This window comes from Strongylocentrotus purpuratus, unplaced genomic scaffold, assembly GCF_000002235.5.
Source record: "Strongylocentrotus purpuratus isolate Spur 01 unplaced genomic scaffold, Spur_5.0 spur5_scaffold_16, whole genome shotgun sequence".
In the NCBI taxonomy this organism is placed as follows: Eukaryota; Metazoa; Echinodermata; class Echinoidea; order Camarodonta; family Strongylocentrotidae; genus Strongylocentrotus; species Strongylocentrotus purpuratus.
In genome coordinates, this window is record NW_022145601.1 from 32,783,966 (window position 1) to 32,799,833 (window position 15,868).

General features: G+C 36.9%; 1 protein-coding gene across 2 annotated transcripts in view; it reads right to left on the reverse strand.

The window, feature by feature from the left end:
- Positions 1 to 6,424: 6,424 nt before the first annotated feature.
- Positions 6,425 to 15,868, reverse strand: part of LOC580304 (ubiquitin conjugation factor E4 B) — a 32,426-nt gene continuing 22,982 nt past the window's right edge. For both annotated transcript variants that reach the window (XM_030987301.1, XM_030987300.1), the window contains 10 exons: positions 15,724 to 15,816; positions 15,270 to 15,387; positions 14,461 to 14,578; positions 13,532 to 13,658; positions 12,676 to 12,823; positions 10,954 to 11,088; positions 9,683 to 9,874; positions 8,883 to 9,057; positions 7,758 to 7,904; positions 6,425 to 6,603 (listed from right to left, as the gene is read on the reverse strand). In XM_030987301.1, coding sequence (XP_030843161.1) covers positions 6,545 to 6,603; positions 7,758 to 7,904; positions 8,883 to 9,057; positions 9,683 to 9,874; positions 10,954 to 11,088; positions 12,676 to 12,823; positions 13,532 to 13,658; positions 14,461 to 14,578; positions 15,270 to 15,387; positions 15,724 to 15,816 — 1,312 coding nt within the window. In that variant the 3' untranslated portion in view covers positions 6,425 to 6,544. The remainder of the gene's footprint in view (positions 6,604 to 7,757; positions 7,905 to 8,882; positions 9,058 to 9,682; positions 9,875 to 10,953; positions 11,089 to 12,675; positions 12,824 to 13,531; positions 13,659 to 14,460; positions 14,579 to 15,269; positions 15,388 to 15,723; positions 15,817 to 15,868) is intronic.

Here is a 15,868-nt window from a genome sequence, read left to right on the forward strand (position 1 = left end):
ATTCAAGGTTGAAAGAGTGAGAAAAGATGATAGGAAGGTTTCACTGCCTTGCGATAACGGATTTTTATAATGGTCTAGTTCTCTCCCGGCTCTCTCCCTTTCACCAACCTGTCTCTCTCGGCTCTCTCCCTTTCACCAACCTGTCTCAGCTCTCTCCCTTTCACCAACCTGTCTCTCTCGGCTCTCTCCCTTTCATCAACCTGTCTCTCTCTCTCTCTTTTCTCTCACTCCCTATCACTCTCTCTCTCTCTCTCTTTTACCCACCCTCCTCCTCTCTCTCTCTCTGTCACGCGCACACACACGCACATACACACACACACACACACGCACACACACACACACAACACACGTACACTCTCTCTCTCGATAACAAACAGGCAAACAAATCAAACCAGTCAGAATTGGGTTTAGCATCAATAGTTGGGTGGTTTACTAATGGAAAGTGCTACATAGGTTATTGAATTCGCCTGCCTTAGCAGCGGGTGAATTTTAAATTCAAGAGATTGCACTTGTCCACCATGGATGGGTCCGAGTTCAAACATTACAGAAAAGTATTTAAATATATTTGTGGCTTACGCCCAGCAAATAAGATTGATTGATCGATCTGTATTGAAAAAAACAAGTCAGAACAAATCTTGGAACCAGCGGGACTTGAACCCGCATCTACTGCTTGCCGGGCAGCGACTCCAACACCAGGCCATTACTGGTCCATGGCACAGTCACGATGAACTAGAAACAAATACCCAATTAAGCTCTCCTGATTTATTCTGACTTATTAAAATTACAGAAAATGTTTATATACGTACGTATGTATTAACATAGCTTAATAGAATATGGGAGGTCTTTATTGTTCACAAATCAAATTCAGTAGAGTTCATTTATATATTATCTTTCTTTTTATTGATATGTATGATTATATACCTATAAATGTTATTTTATATGCGATCCAACTTTACCATTTACTATTTGTATGTCTTTTTGTGTTTGCACGGACTTGCTGAAGAATAGCCCTCGACTGAATCGGGTGTTTCCGTATTCAAATAAAATGAACTAAAATGAAGTAACTTGAAATGAAATGCAATAAATACAGTCACAAACACTTTACTGTAGTCTTTTGGTTAACAGCCACTTGACCCATTTAATTCAATCAACTACTAGTCTATACGCTAGCTGTCAAATATTATTGCATTCATATATTTGATCATTCACATTATACGTTCACATTCTTCTGAGACTCAGATAATTTAAAAACAAACCTAAATTCAATTTTAGCAAACCTTACCCTTTTAACTCTTATATTCAAATGTACAAAATATGCACGACACTGAGGAATAGAAAAGAGAGCACTATCTTCCTCACAGGTCGTATGACTGGAAAACATGTAAATGAGGCCTAAAACATTCTACTTGTAGTAGTCAACTTTTCAGTTTGCATATAAATAAAGAAGTGCCGTGGTGTTTAGAGTTTTATTCAGCTTCTTCATCACATTATGATCATGTTTATCACATACAGTCACAAACACTATTATGTAGTCTTTCCGTGAATTTGATATAGTGTTTAACCTTCCTCAAGTTCATCTTGAATCTTGAATATCGATATTGACCCTCATACACAGGAGGCCCTACATGTATATTTTCATTGTACTTGTAACTTAAGGTAGAGTTTTTAAAAAAACTTCATAGACATTGGTCTATTATAAGGAACAAGAATAGTTTCCTGATGCCAATGGGTGATGGAAAGAACTGCTAAAGCTTGAATGAAGCAGAGCCCGCTTTGATCTCATTCAGAATTATTTGAAACCCTTTGGCCCGAATTAACAAAGGTTCCAGGGGGTGTTTCACAAAGATCTGAAGTCGACCTTAACTCTAAGTTGGACTTAAACATTATGGCGAGCCATTTGTAGCCTTGGAATAAAATATATTCAAAAGCAAAAATTCAAGTATTTTAGACTTCCCAAAATTTCCACATCAAAAACATGCAATCTCCTTGCCAAAAGAAAATATGAATGATTTGAATTAACATTTAATGCCTTTTAAAATAACTTTCAAAAAATATTTTCAAAGAGGCTAATGGCTTTCCATAATTAGTCCAACTTAGGATCTCTGTGAAACAACCCCCCCCCCCCCTGGAATGAATCATGGTGTAAACTTTCATTGTGGAGTAAAACGGGTGTATATTGCCCATTCATTGGATGCGGGACCTCCTTTGCAAATCACAGCCTCCTGCCCCGGTAAATGAACAAGTACATACTTTTAGATCTGAGCAGATAAACCATTTTATGAACTTTTTGGAAGGTGAGGATTCATACCCTGCCTTTTTGCTCTAGAAACTAAGAAATCTGAAGGGTACATGAACTAATGTAAACAAAATTGAAATGTCCTTATAGACCTCATGCAGAAAGAAAGACTTAAGACAATGAGGAATACCGTAGTCATTTTAATTTTCAATACGACTTACGTGGATTAAATGGTGTTAAGTTAAAACATTCTCTTCCTTACAGGTTGGATTAAATAAAAAATGAAATAACAAACAAGAATTATACAGTTAACAACTAAATTATTCATACCCTTATCAAGGTTTGTAATTTTCTAAGCATGTGAAAAATTGATTTGTCCCGATTTGTTTCTTGAGAATGTGACAAATCACAGCTTAATACATCTAAAAGTATTCAACCAGGATCCTAATTCAACCAGTCCACCTTTCATTCTTTAGTTTGAAAACACACACACAAAGACCTTCAAATTTCCAAGGAGTATGAATAATTAAGTTGCTAGCTGTAGGTCTACCTAGACTACTAATTTACATCATGAACATGCATTAAGTGGATGCAATAGAAACACTTGGTTAAATATTCTTGAAGACATCATTTAAATACTCAAATAAATATATCGACACACACAGGGTGTTATATCTAATAAACAGCCAATGATACTTTGTGCTACCCCTCCACATTAAAAAAAAAAACAATGGCAAAAACAATCCTCAATAATGATGCATCGCGAAATATACATTAGCTCAGAATATATGTCTGGATACAACTGCAAGGAAATAAAAGCGAACGACTGAACATATAGTCTGATTTGATAATTATTTGAGCTCAATTATTTCTACATACTGTCAGACTTTTCTCATGCTAATACTGAAATAAGGGCCAACGTTCCTTCATGACATTGCTTCATTTCTCTCGCACTTGCTTACTTCAATTGTGAAAGTTAGAGAGATATACATCTATGGGATAGAAAACTTCGAATTAATAATGTATCTCAGTAAAAAGGAAAGAGCAAATTCATTAGGAAAAAAAATGGCAGGAGGGAAGTAACAAAATGATATCACCACCCCCTCCCTCCTCTCTCTCTTTCTCTTTTTTTGCCTACACCCTGTCTCCCAGAAGTAAAGAACATAGGATATAAATTTAAACAAACTTCTTTAACACAGACATCTTTTAATTTTCTAATCACATCAAACTAATGAGATTATGCATTCTTCACAGTCTACATTTGAATCACAGAGGACTTCCTTTTCAATTTTGAGTCTTATCAGCATATTCTCTCCATTTTCAAATCCAATCTTTCAAAAGAACACTCCCAAAGCCTCACATCTGTGATGATATTCTTACTTCATTTGCTTCCCATTAAAAACAAAATGAGATCAAATATATCAAAGCGTGCTAATAAAATGTCAAAAAATCACTCAATGTTTCAACATTTTGGATAACATGACATGACATTTAACTTGAAAGTAATATCTTTCTCACAATTTAAATCCTGTACCTATAATCTTAGCAGTATATGCACAAAGTATCAGAGCTACACTTTCAAGGTATGTGCTTTCATTGCATAATATTCCAATAGCTTCTCAATTTAACAATGTTCTGCAAAATGGTAAACCCTTTTTGGCATGCACATACAGTGTAAAAAAGAGATGATGGGGAAAACATGACGAGAACAATAGATTGGCAAACACTGTACAAAGTATACACGTCATGATGCCATTCTGACTAAAATTCTTTCTTTATAACTAATCAAATATGGATATAAAAATGAGGTGTTTATGAATAATCTGGGATGGTTATCCCGCTTCCTTTACAGGTGTAGATAATCCAGGGGCTTCAAACACATGAACACGAAGCAGCCAGGCTGAGAGGGGGTAAGTTGAGGGGGGGGGGGGGGGGGGGGCTTTAAGTGTTCCATTCCCAATTGAGATGACAGAAGACAGCTTTTGCAATATGGTATCTAGCATACCCCAAGACAGAGCTGCCAACCTCCAGAACAGAAAATCAGTAATCACAAGGCTCAAAATCAGTAATTTGGGGTATAAATCAGTAATTTCTTATGCGGCGCTATGAATCTAAAAAAACGACACGCCAACACTGCGCGGACGCATGATTATCTGAAATTTTTGGTGATTTTACTCACACAAAGATGTTAAGTATTGAATTTCAGGTCATCACAACACAGTTTATCATGAAAAATGGCTCCTATTCACAGCACTCGCTACGATAAATCATATTTAATTCATTAAAAAAAAAAAAAAAAAAAAAAAAACTTTTTTTTTTTTTTTTTTTTTAAATCCGTAATTTGAGACAACATTCCGTAATGGTCGTTAATTTCCGTACCAATTACGGAAAATCCGTACTAGTTGGCAGCTCTGCCAAGACCACTGCTCTCACATTAAACAAAATCCCATCAAGGAGCAATGATTGCAAGTTTCAGTTGTGGCCTAAATTCCCTCAATTACATAAATAAAAGTAATCACACGTGGAGTTATTAAATCATTTGTACAATATATATCAGAAATCCTAAGACATATTATGTTAGAGAGTTTTACTGTTTCTTCTTTCGTTAGCCAATTATATTGAATGCCAAATGATTCTGAATGTATACAAAGCCATGTTGAAAGAGTTTTCATTTTATTCTATATCCAAGAATGGAATTGGACAGAAATTGACTGCAACGATGCATAGCTTCCCAGCTCATAGACTTTTTACTTTTTGAAATTCTTATTTACAATTCTGGTACCACAAACTTTCAGCAACTCCATCAGAATTCCACCCCCAGCACATTATGATTTTATTTACATTGGAAACAGGACTAATATCACTCATTCTTGGGGATTAATCAAACATTTTATAAGGTATACAATATTAACATCAGATCAGGGCTTTTTAAGATGCATACAAGAAATTATCTTCTTTACTAAATACTTTCTCCCTTCTTTGGTGAAAGTTACAATTGCACTGTTGCATAGAGACTAGAAAACATCATACTTATCTCCTTCTTTGAACTATCTCCTTTCTTTTAAAACTGAGACTAAAATATGGAAAAACAAAAATACAGGAAAGGTTACAACTGTATGGATCCAGGACGAACAAAAATAACTTAGGCAGCCACAAAGTTAAAACACAGAGCATTAATAGCAAAGAGTCTGCAGGATTATGTTGTTGGACTAGAACCAAGAAATCGATAGGGACTACTGTTTCGCAGCACGAGACTTTCACAAATCTTGAGAACTTGAAAAATTTGGAAAACTTGAATGCATGTGAATGTTCCTGGTTTTGCAAGCATACTGTCCGTGGAGCGGCAGAGAGGTGTTAACACTGTGTTAACACTAGGCTTAGTAAACACCCTTCTGGCACTTGGCAAAAAATATCCTTATACCTAAGTGCCAGGAGGGTGTTTATTAAGCCTAGCATTATCAGATTGTTTTATTATGTAGTTAATTCGTATGACCAATGTACATGTAAACAAAGAGCTTTGTGAATGTTTTCATTCAATGGTTTGAGAGTTTTGAATGAATTTTGTATACATTATTAACCAAACGTGAGAAATAGACCCTGCAGACTGGAGTCTTATGAAATGCAGAATTCTAAATAGCAATTGGCAGTTTGGGACCAAGCTGGGCCAAGTGATTTAAAAAACGCAAATAAATTATCTTTTATGTGTGTGTTTGTTCTTTTCATCTTGCATTATCTTGTCATGGGACCTCACCTGCAAGATTTGCAAATGTTCCAGCACAAATAAATAGCAGTTTTTACAATGCCTATTCTCACCTCACTTTACTTTGCTTTTAAAATACCCCAAGGGATTCGATTTAAACATCTGAAGTAATGTTCTATTCATTTTGCACTATATTTTCATGAGGCCTGCAAAGCTGACCAATGCTTAAGCAGAAAATGGGCTATGTTTACATCATCTGTCATTGCTTGATGCTTGAGAGAGTTGTAGGACTTCTGGGGGGTGTTTCACAAAGACTAAGATTGACGCCAAGTTGGGACTTAACTATGGCAGGCCGTTCATGCCACTGGCTGCTCTCACCAATGTTCTCTCAATTATGATCTTGAGATAATATTTTTTCCTTCAATGATGAACTATCAAAAAAGGTAAATTCTGTAGATTTGTGACCACGATGTGTACGTCCCTTGAGAAATCAATCCCAGGAATGGTTAGAGGAACTAGTGGCATGATCGGCCTGCCATAGTTAAGTCCAACTTAAGTTAATCTTAGTCTTTGTGAAACACTCCCCTGGTCTGACTCTCACTAGATCATCACTCTTTCTTCATCTTGTTATGGATCCATTCTTGTATCCTCTGTTTCAGTTCAGTGGCTGTTGGAATGATAGAGGGAAGGAGGGAAAATCATGATTACAAAACAGTGATACCTGTATATAAAGATCACTCAAGAGAGACAAGAAATGTGGTCTTTACAAGCAGATGGTCTTAATGTACAGGTTTCTATATTTCAGGTATCAATGATAAAGGATATTTAGGGAAACTAAAGAATTTCTCTTTACAGACAGTTTGTCTTTCTGCACAAGTGGCTGCTCAAGTGGATTTCAATGTAATAAACATTAATGCGGGACAAACCATCTAGAACGTCTCTTGTTTTTGTTGCAATACTTTTGTTAATAACAAATTAATAAATAAAAATATAAAAATAACTATTTATTTCGCTGCATGAAACTTAGTGAAACTGGACCAATGAGAAGTTTGTGTACATTAGGTTTACATAGGTTTCTTGCAAGTGAAATTCTCTGGTTTTACAGTATACAGTATACAAAGTAAGGACTTATCTTGACTAAATGAAATACATGATTTTTCCAGACGTCCAACCCCATGAAAATGACTAATTATCCACTAAGATTATCATCATCATCATCATTTAGTGTCCGTTTTTTCACACACTGTGGGGTTGAACGTTTCATTCCCCTTATGGCTCTTCCTCTTAAAGCCACACTGTACTACTTGTAGCTACTTGCTCCCTCTATATAGAAAACTTCCCCAATCGGTGCCTGTTGGTCCCCCATGATCCTCTTTTTCTTATGTTAATTGAGAGCTGAGTTAATGAGAAAACTAACTGTCAGTGACCTCGCTGTGTGGTCTAATTCTTTCTGGCTGAACTAGTACAGCCGACCTTTAACTCTGATCATGCCACAGGGCTAATCCCCATTGTGCCAAGCCCCAAACCCCAAACCCCACATGCCAGGTTGTTTTGGAGAAAATCTGATTAATGCGATGGTTCTATGAAACACACAGCACAGTCCAATGAGCATGAACAATAACTGCTATTACGTATGCGCCCTTGCACGCACATGGCAGTGAATCAATGGTTAGCTTGCATGTACAAAGCACTATAACGGTAGCATGCATGCAGCCTCATGGCTTCAGCATTTCTCATGTATTCTACTAGAGTCTCCTGCAAGGTCTGCAACCTGAAAGTTGAAAGTCTGTAAGTTCATATCAAAATTGCTTTACTTCTTACCTGGTTGGAGCATCTCACTATTAAGGGCGCTACGGTTGAATGGATCTGTCTGGGAGTTCAACAGATGGCGCTCTATAACTGAACGGTCCATGACGTTGCCTGATGGGAGGATCACTGGGTCATCCATCAATGTTGCCATTAGTGGATCTGCAATGATGACAGGAAAAAGAGAGAAAGGTGACTCAAAACTGTATTATATCATCTGTCTACGAACAGAAGGGTGGCAAGTCAAATCTTTTTACACAGAGTTAACCTTTAAAGAGAAGGTTGAGTTCTGGGAAGAGGTGAACAATAATTTGTGAGCGTTATCATTGTTATTATGTAAGTGTGAAAGAACATCAGATTAAAAATGTGCCCTGAAAAGCATGGCTCTTCAAATGCCTTAATATTCTAAATATGGCATGTAACAGTATAAAAATTGGGGACAGATTTTTACGCCACATGTTCGTGTAGTCCCATATATATCTTTCTGTGTACAGTGCTTGTTTAATACTTAACCAAGACTGGGCCAAATTCCTTATCATTTTGATGATTCAAGAACCTTGCAGTACACACCAATACTTATATGCTATAGATGATCAACCTTTTCTTGATTCCACACCGTTTCTTTCACGCGCAATCGCATGACCATAACTCAACTTTATCTTTAACCTTTCTGGCTCTTAACAGTCGATAAGAGAACTGCTACATGCATAGAAACAGAATGAGTCTTCTTTCCAAATGAAACCTCCTCGTCCAAAGTGATGTCAAACAAAACATGGAACATAATAAATCCATCATGTACAGTACTAGTGCTATTACCGGTAAGAGCTTCTTCACAAGATATCCAGAAATGGAAACAAGAGCCGTCATTCGTTCAGAATTGTATAACAGTTAGCACTTTAGTTTAGCTACAATTTCTCTGGTTATATCTCTGGTTATGTATGACAAACATTTCATAATTACTTTCAAGCAATTTTTCTTGAAATGGAATTTTATCACCAGAAATGCAAAATTAACTCAGAGAATTCAAGAATAAACCAATCAATGTCAATAATTTAACCATGAAAGAGTGGAGAATCCAAATAAATTCCTGTAAATTCATATAGATCTGTAGAAAAACTGCTAAAGGTTAAGACGACTCACCTCTGAATTCGTCAGGGGCATCCTCTAGGTCTAGATCAGTCTGTCGATTCATCTCAGCTATCTTATGAGCCCTCAGAGATAGATCAGAAAACTGCTGGATCTGAGACGAGGTCTTGATCTTGTTGCGGTTCATGATGCGGATGGCTTCAGCAAAGATGTCCTGGCAGAAAGAACGCTGTGGGAATAACATAAAATATCATATATCCATTAGATGGGATTTCAAATCTGACATTTTAATCTTAAAAAAAAAAGGTCTCTAAACACAACTCTTTAATTAGGAGAACTAAACATAAATATGTAAATTGATTATTGATTGACCCAGATGTATGTATTACTTTGTTTAGACCCGTGCCAAGTGTGCCTGAGCTGGCGGATACCGATGCGTTAGAAGACGTATTCATTCTTAACATTTTGGTTACGGTACATCTGGAACTTTTAAATTGGAATGAAATTCAGCGGGCTAATATTCATAACTCCACATAGACACTTTTAATAAACCACTTGCAACCGTACATATCCTTACCCCTAAATACGTGAATATTCCTGTCCTTTGTACCTTACATTAATATTCATATCTCCATTCATTTCTCATGTGATTTGGTAGATAAGAAATAAAATGGAATGGAAAATACCAACATGTCCTTCTTCAACTACCCCCCCCCCCTCCAAAAGAGAAATTATGATTTTGTTGTCATGGCTAATACATGATATGCCCTGTTCAAAATAAATCGAGTTTGAAATTGTTAATGTGACAATGAATAAAAAGATCCCAGGATATTGCTACCCATTCTTCAACTGACCTCATCGGCTGCGATACCCTCGATGAGTTCTTTGCTGTCCAGGTTGAGATAGATAGTGGTCAGTTGGTCAAGCATCTTACGTGGTTCAAACCCGTACTTCTCACGGTTCTCGACACGAAGATCATTGCACCTTGGGCCACAGAGCTGCTGGAGGTTAGAGTTCAGCATGACCGCCAGACGACTGCATAGCTCCTGGGCAGAGAGATGTTAAGAGATAAAGACCAGTTATGGTCATGCCATTGCATTGTGAAAGAAACGTTGAGTAATTGATCAGATAAGGTGGATCATCTAGCATTTAAGTATTGTACTGCAAGGTTCTGGAATCATCAAAATGATAAGAAATTTGGCCTGGTTTTGGTAAAGTTACAAGTACTGTACAGAGAAAGATGTATTTGGACTACGCGACACGTTCGTTATATCTATTAGGTCCAAATAGATATAATAATGTACCAAATATATCAATTAGTGGGCGGTTTCTCGACAAAATTTGTATGGTCACGTATTAGTCAAAACATATTTTTTCACATGATTGGTAATAAGAGCTTCCATTTCATTTTTTGAGAGGGGGGCATTTCCAAAACTAGTCTTTACCTTTAAGAGAATAGAAATGTTTTACATGTAAGGATCTGGATAAGAGAAAGCAGCTGGCTCAGATGGTTATGATGTGTAACAAATATACAAGAGAGCAAGTTATTAAGATGGGCTGCATATTTAGAGGGATAAGAAAGGGAGACTGACCAAAGAAAAGACGATAAGATTGCACAAATCAGGGAAGAATAAATGATCTGAATTTTGTCATAGGACAGTACCAAACATGGCATTGAAAGCAAATATCACTTTCGTTCAACACACACATTCATATTATCCTGTATAAGTATCCATCACTCAAATGCACCAGGGTTAATGCAACAGGTGACTATAATTCAGTGATCAAGAGATGGACCATAATCTCAAACAGGTTCATCAAATAGTCTATTCACAAGCTGCTTTTACTTCTGTAATTTCAGCACCCGATCTTCAAATATGCCTGTACACTCTAGTATCATGCAAGTTGATAAATGAATCCAGTATACTGTCAAAGGAACTCAGAGAGCACGATATTGTCTGCTGATTGGTCGTTGTAAGAGGCAATATATTTTACTTACCTGTACAAATTCTCTTAAATTGTTGATAGCCTAAGAGAGCAGCGCCTTGTATCCTTTGGAAAAGGTGCTATATAAATCCAATCATTATTATCATTATTATTATTTTGTAGTTGTTAATTGACTTACTGGTCTTAGGAAGGGTTTCTTGATATGTATAGTGAGGTAGTTGAACATCTCTAGGGTCTCGTTGGCAAGCGTGAGGTAGGACCGACATTGACGCTGGTCTGAAGAGAGCTGACGAGATCTGCTCTGTTGCTCCTCCTACAACAGACAGGAAGAGGGAGAGAGAGAAAGAAAACTGAGTTATAAGAAGAGACCTTAGATGTAAAAGGGGCTGTAGCATGGGAAATAATGGTTGACGCTATCTACGTCTTCTTTTGGACAACTGCACGTAAATGAGCGGACGTGATGGTCTGCACTGAGGTAGAGGTAGAGGTCAGTGATTAACTGGGTCAGTGCGGGTCAAACATGTACAATTATAATGAATAAGGTCAAATCGATCTCAATAAAGCCTATCACTCTATACCATCCTCCTGTGATTTGATTTTGAAAGAAACAGTCATTATAGTAGATATGGAAAAGGAAATTAGCATCATCTTCCTGATTTGGGTCCTAAATAATGATATGAATATCAACATCCAATTTTAGTGCATTTAAATCTTCTAGTCAGAATAAAAGCTGAATTGGCTAGAAATTATATTCAATTCTGGTTTATTGTAAATAAAAACATACCGAATAAAAAGTCCGGAGACTCATACAATTCAGTTAACAAATTATAAATACATACAAGAATAAAGAAATCAATACTTATAGCGATCTTTTTTTATATTAATTACTGATTCTAATGAACTAAACAACTAATTTCAAACAATCATGAAATAATACATGTTTTAATTATGCAATTAAAATGTTTAAATAGTAAAATGTGTTGTTACCATTTTCTAAATGTCATATGCAATTTTGTAATACACTTTCAAATTAATAAGTAGTCTTTTTTAAACCTAGTCAAAATGGTAGACTTTGTACAAATCAACTGGCGATGCTTCACAATAACTCAGCTTCAAATTTTAGCAAGATCCAACATCAACAATCCACAAATTTGTCTAGAAGATGCCTGACTACAATATTAACAACAGTAACCGATAAGAGAGACAAACTCTAATATCCACTAAATCTTTATACTTGAAGAGAGCTGTTTTGGGAGCAACCGTACAGTTGCACACAACCAACACTACATAGACAATCGCACTACTGGGCCCTGTATTACAAAGAGTTGATATCAATCGCAACTATGTACATAAGAGACAATCGCACTACTGGTCTGATGTCACAGCGATTCTGAGCCGATTTAACATGAAACACCTTGAAAATTTGATTTTATCAGTCATGTGATTATTCAGATCCTTGTTCATTGTAATAAATGTTACATGTTTGAATGTTCATATCAAATGCTAGGGTGAATTCTTTCCAAATCTGACTGGAGCCAGACTGTGGTGTTCAAGTGGTTTAAGCACTTGACTTGAATTTCAAAAGTCAAGGTTTGATCCCAGACATGGCACTAATGTCCTTTGGCAAGGCATTAATCTTCATTTGCCACTCAATACCCCAGAGAGAATTGGGGACCAGGTAGGATGACAAAAGCATTTATGTTAGTAATCGTCTATGCCTTTACTGTGACCATATGGTAGGAATACTCCCCAGGGAGTGGAGATGCACATTGTGCGTGAATGAATCCGATGACCGGAGTAATAATATCTGTAAAAGTGCTTAGAGATTCGGTATTCCGTATTAAGCACTATATTAATCCAGATTATTAATATTAATAGGTCTGACCCAAGCATGAGTTACCTGAGAAATTTCTCTCCATTTCTGTTGATCCTTCATAGCTTCTTGGACCTCATGGATGCGTTTCAGGCAACCAATGCTCTCATCTAGAAGGAACGTGGTGTCATTCATCAGCATGTTGATGAAGCGCACAAAGTTGGAATCCTGGATCCTGAAAAGTAACAGATAAATACAATAAAATCTTGGTAAATATGCAAGCTTCACTTTATGATGTCATTACCTCGTAAGATGCCACACACATACTGGTAATCTCCCTGTGCCACACATTGTATTTATCCTGGGAAATACCAAAGGCTTCAAGATTATTTAACTGTATCCAGTGCAAGATTAATCTAAACACATGGTAAAAGTAATCAAGACCAGAAATGGGAACATTTGCAAAGCCATTTTGTTGCACAAAGCAATCCTTCCATCAATTGGTGTTTATAATTTTGCACAAAATTGCACATGTGGCAAACAAACGTGCAGAGAGGCTAGGAAAGCAACCAAAGTGTTAAAATAGAACACATTGATTTTCAAATTTGCTCAATTGCTTTAGATAAAGGTGAACCTTCCAGCAGCACCATGTTTGCAAACATGTACATGAATGACACATTAGATTTTCATTTGTGTGGTCATGAGTCCACTTTCAAATTTTACAAGAAAAAAGTTTTCTTTGTCCAGAAGTATTGAATTTCAAACAGAAGTTAAATGTTCTTTGTCTAGAAGTCTTGAATTTCATATAGAAAGATCCACAAGCATTTGATACAATTTATATTTCAAGTCTGGGCAATTTAAGCCACTTCCTGCATTGAAATCATTCTTACAGGGTTGCTTTTGCATACATTTTTTACTGTGAAAAGGAAGATGAAAGACTTACTCGCTGGTTTTAACAAAGACACCTTGGTGTAGAGGAATCTTCCAAAGTGCTTTGAAGATGATACTGATATGGTAGCGGATACTGAACTTATCGTAGAACTCACTGCTTGCTCCCGTTGTCTCTATATCTGCAGGGTCAAAGATAAATGGTGTGTTGTAACTATACACACGACACTCAAACAAATTCATAATAGTCTAACATGAAAAGGGTGGAGTTGGACAATAATAAAGATTTTTTTCTAAAGATTTGAGATCTTTGTGAGTTAATAAAAATAATAATAATAATAGCTAGTTCTTATAAAGCACTTTTCAAGACCGAAGGCCTTCTCAAAGCGCTTTACATACATATATATATTATTACCCCGGTCATTTGATTCAGGCTTACTTGCATACAATGTATGCACATTCTCCACTCCCTGGGGAGCATTCCAGCCAGGCGTCATTTTTGCTCAAAAGATGATGAGTTGCATTGCCCTGTAGATCTTATCAGACACCAGAGAATGTGGGGCTGACTTGAAAGGACAATGCTAAATCTTCCTGCCCCTCCAGCAATCTAGTCAACATTAGACAGACTTACTAAGGATAAGACTCTATTTCCTGTCAAACACATGAACACATGGAACCTGTCAAAGAAACTATGCATCATTTCCCCTCCAACAAGAATGAACATGTGTGGGACTGACCTGTGCTGTAACCCCTCTAACACAACTTACTATAGGTGGGGCTGACCTGTACTGCAACCCCTCTTACACAAATCAACATATGTGGGACTGACCTGTCCTGTGATACCTCTAACACAAATCAACATATGTGGGACTGACCCGTCGGTAAATTTAACCCCTCTAACATAATTCAACATATGTGGGGCAGACCTGTCATATTTTATACACAGTTTCATCTCCCACACAAAGTTACATGCTTGGGGCTTACCTGTGTAGAATCTCATGAGTGCAGGAACAAGATGCGGAATGGCGAGTGAGTGGAGTTGAATAGCCTCAAAGAGTTTGGCAGTTTTGGGCTGGACGGCTGGACTCAGCACAAAGAATACCTACAAGTAATGAGAGTAGATACTTAGAACTTATAATTGACTCTTTTAATACGCTTTGCATCAATTGATATTCCTACATTGTCACATTGTTGAAATATAATGATGTACATACATTGTCCTGTGACAAAGGTTGACTGCGGCAATCCCTATTTTGTCTCATTAGTCGAGCAAAGCAGGTAAAGAGTTAATGAGTAGGAAACAGGCCTACCAGTCTCTCCAAAAACTCTATGAAATGCTGAAAAATTCTTGCATTATTGCAAACAAAAGCTGAGGAAAGCAAGAACATTCTGTGATAGTCATCGATTGAATCTACTAAAGGTGTGTTACTATTGTGTTGGGTGTTGCTATTTATAAACTGGATGAAACTAGAGATATACGATTTCTCTCATATGATTTCTATCAGACTTGGTACAAATAGAATACCACTTTTCGAGTGATGACTACGATTAGGTACATATATCCCCCCCCCCCCACCAGGTCTATCACTCTTCTCAGCCCATTGTATGGCTCAAGACAGAACACTCTGCAGAATCATCATCATCAACAGGGTTACAAACAGTCAGTCAGACCACGACGTCTAAGATATTAAAAACCCAAGCTGGCATCTATCTGTGAACTTAGCATTAACAAAAAAAAATAAAATCACATTTCATTGATGTAAACAGCAGGGAACAAGAAGATCCATATTTACCTCGACAAGCTTTGCAACGAGGTAAGGATTCTTGAGATATTGGCCTGAGCACATGAAAGTGAGAAGGAACGGTACCATGTCATGTTGGGCAGTGTCCTCTAAGATCTGAGGCATGTGTCTGGTGAAAGAACATTAGAAAAGATGTTGTATGTACGTGATCAATATTTGAGCAAAATTTATTGAAATAAATAAATTAAATATAACGTTTGACAACTGGATGAGAACAAGTCTTAACAGCTGAATGTAATACTCTGTCACCAGCTTGTTAGGCAGAAGCAGTGATATATACACTGATAAAAACATATTTTGTGAAGCGGGAAACTTCATGAAGCAGTCATATGTACAAATTGACCAACATCGCACCGAAACCGTTGAAGATGTTCATCTGATTTGTAGTTATTCCATAAATCACGGCTTAAACAAATATTAAATTTTGAATGAATAGCAGACTTACTGAACGACAAATAGAAGAAACTCAGCGATGTCTTCAATGTAGTATTCTGGCAGGGCAGCAAAAGCTGGTGGAATGTCTGTATGTAATGGCAGGCTGTAAGAAGATTGAGGGCAAGATTAAAGTGAACTCAGAAATGATGAAATGC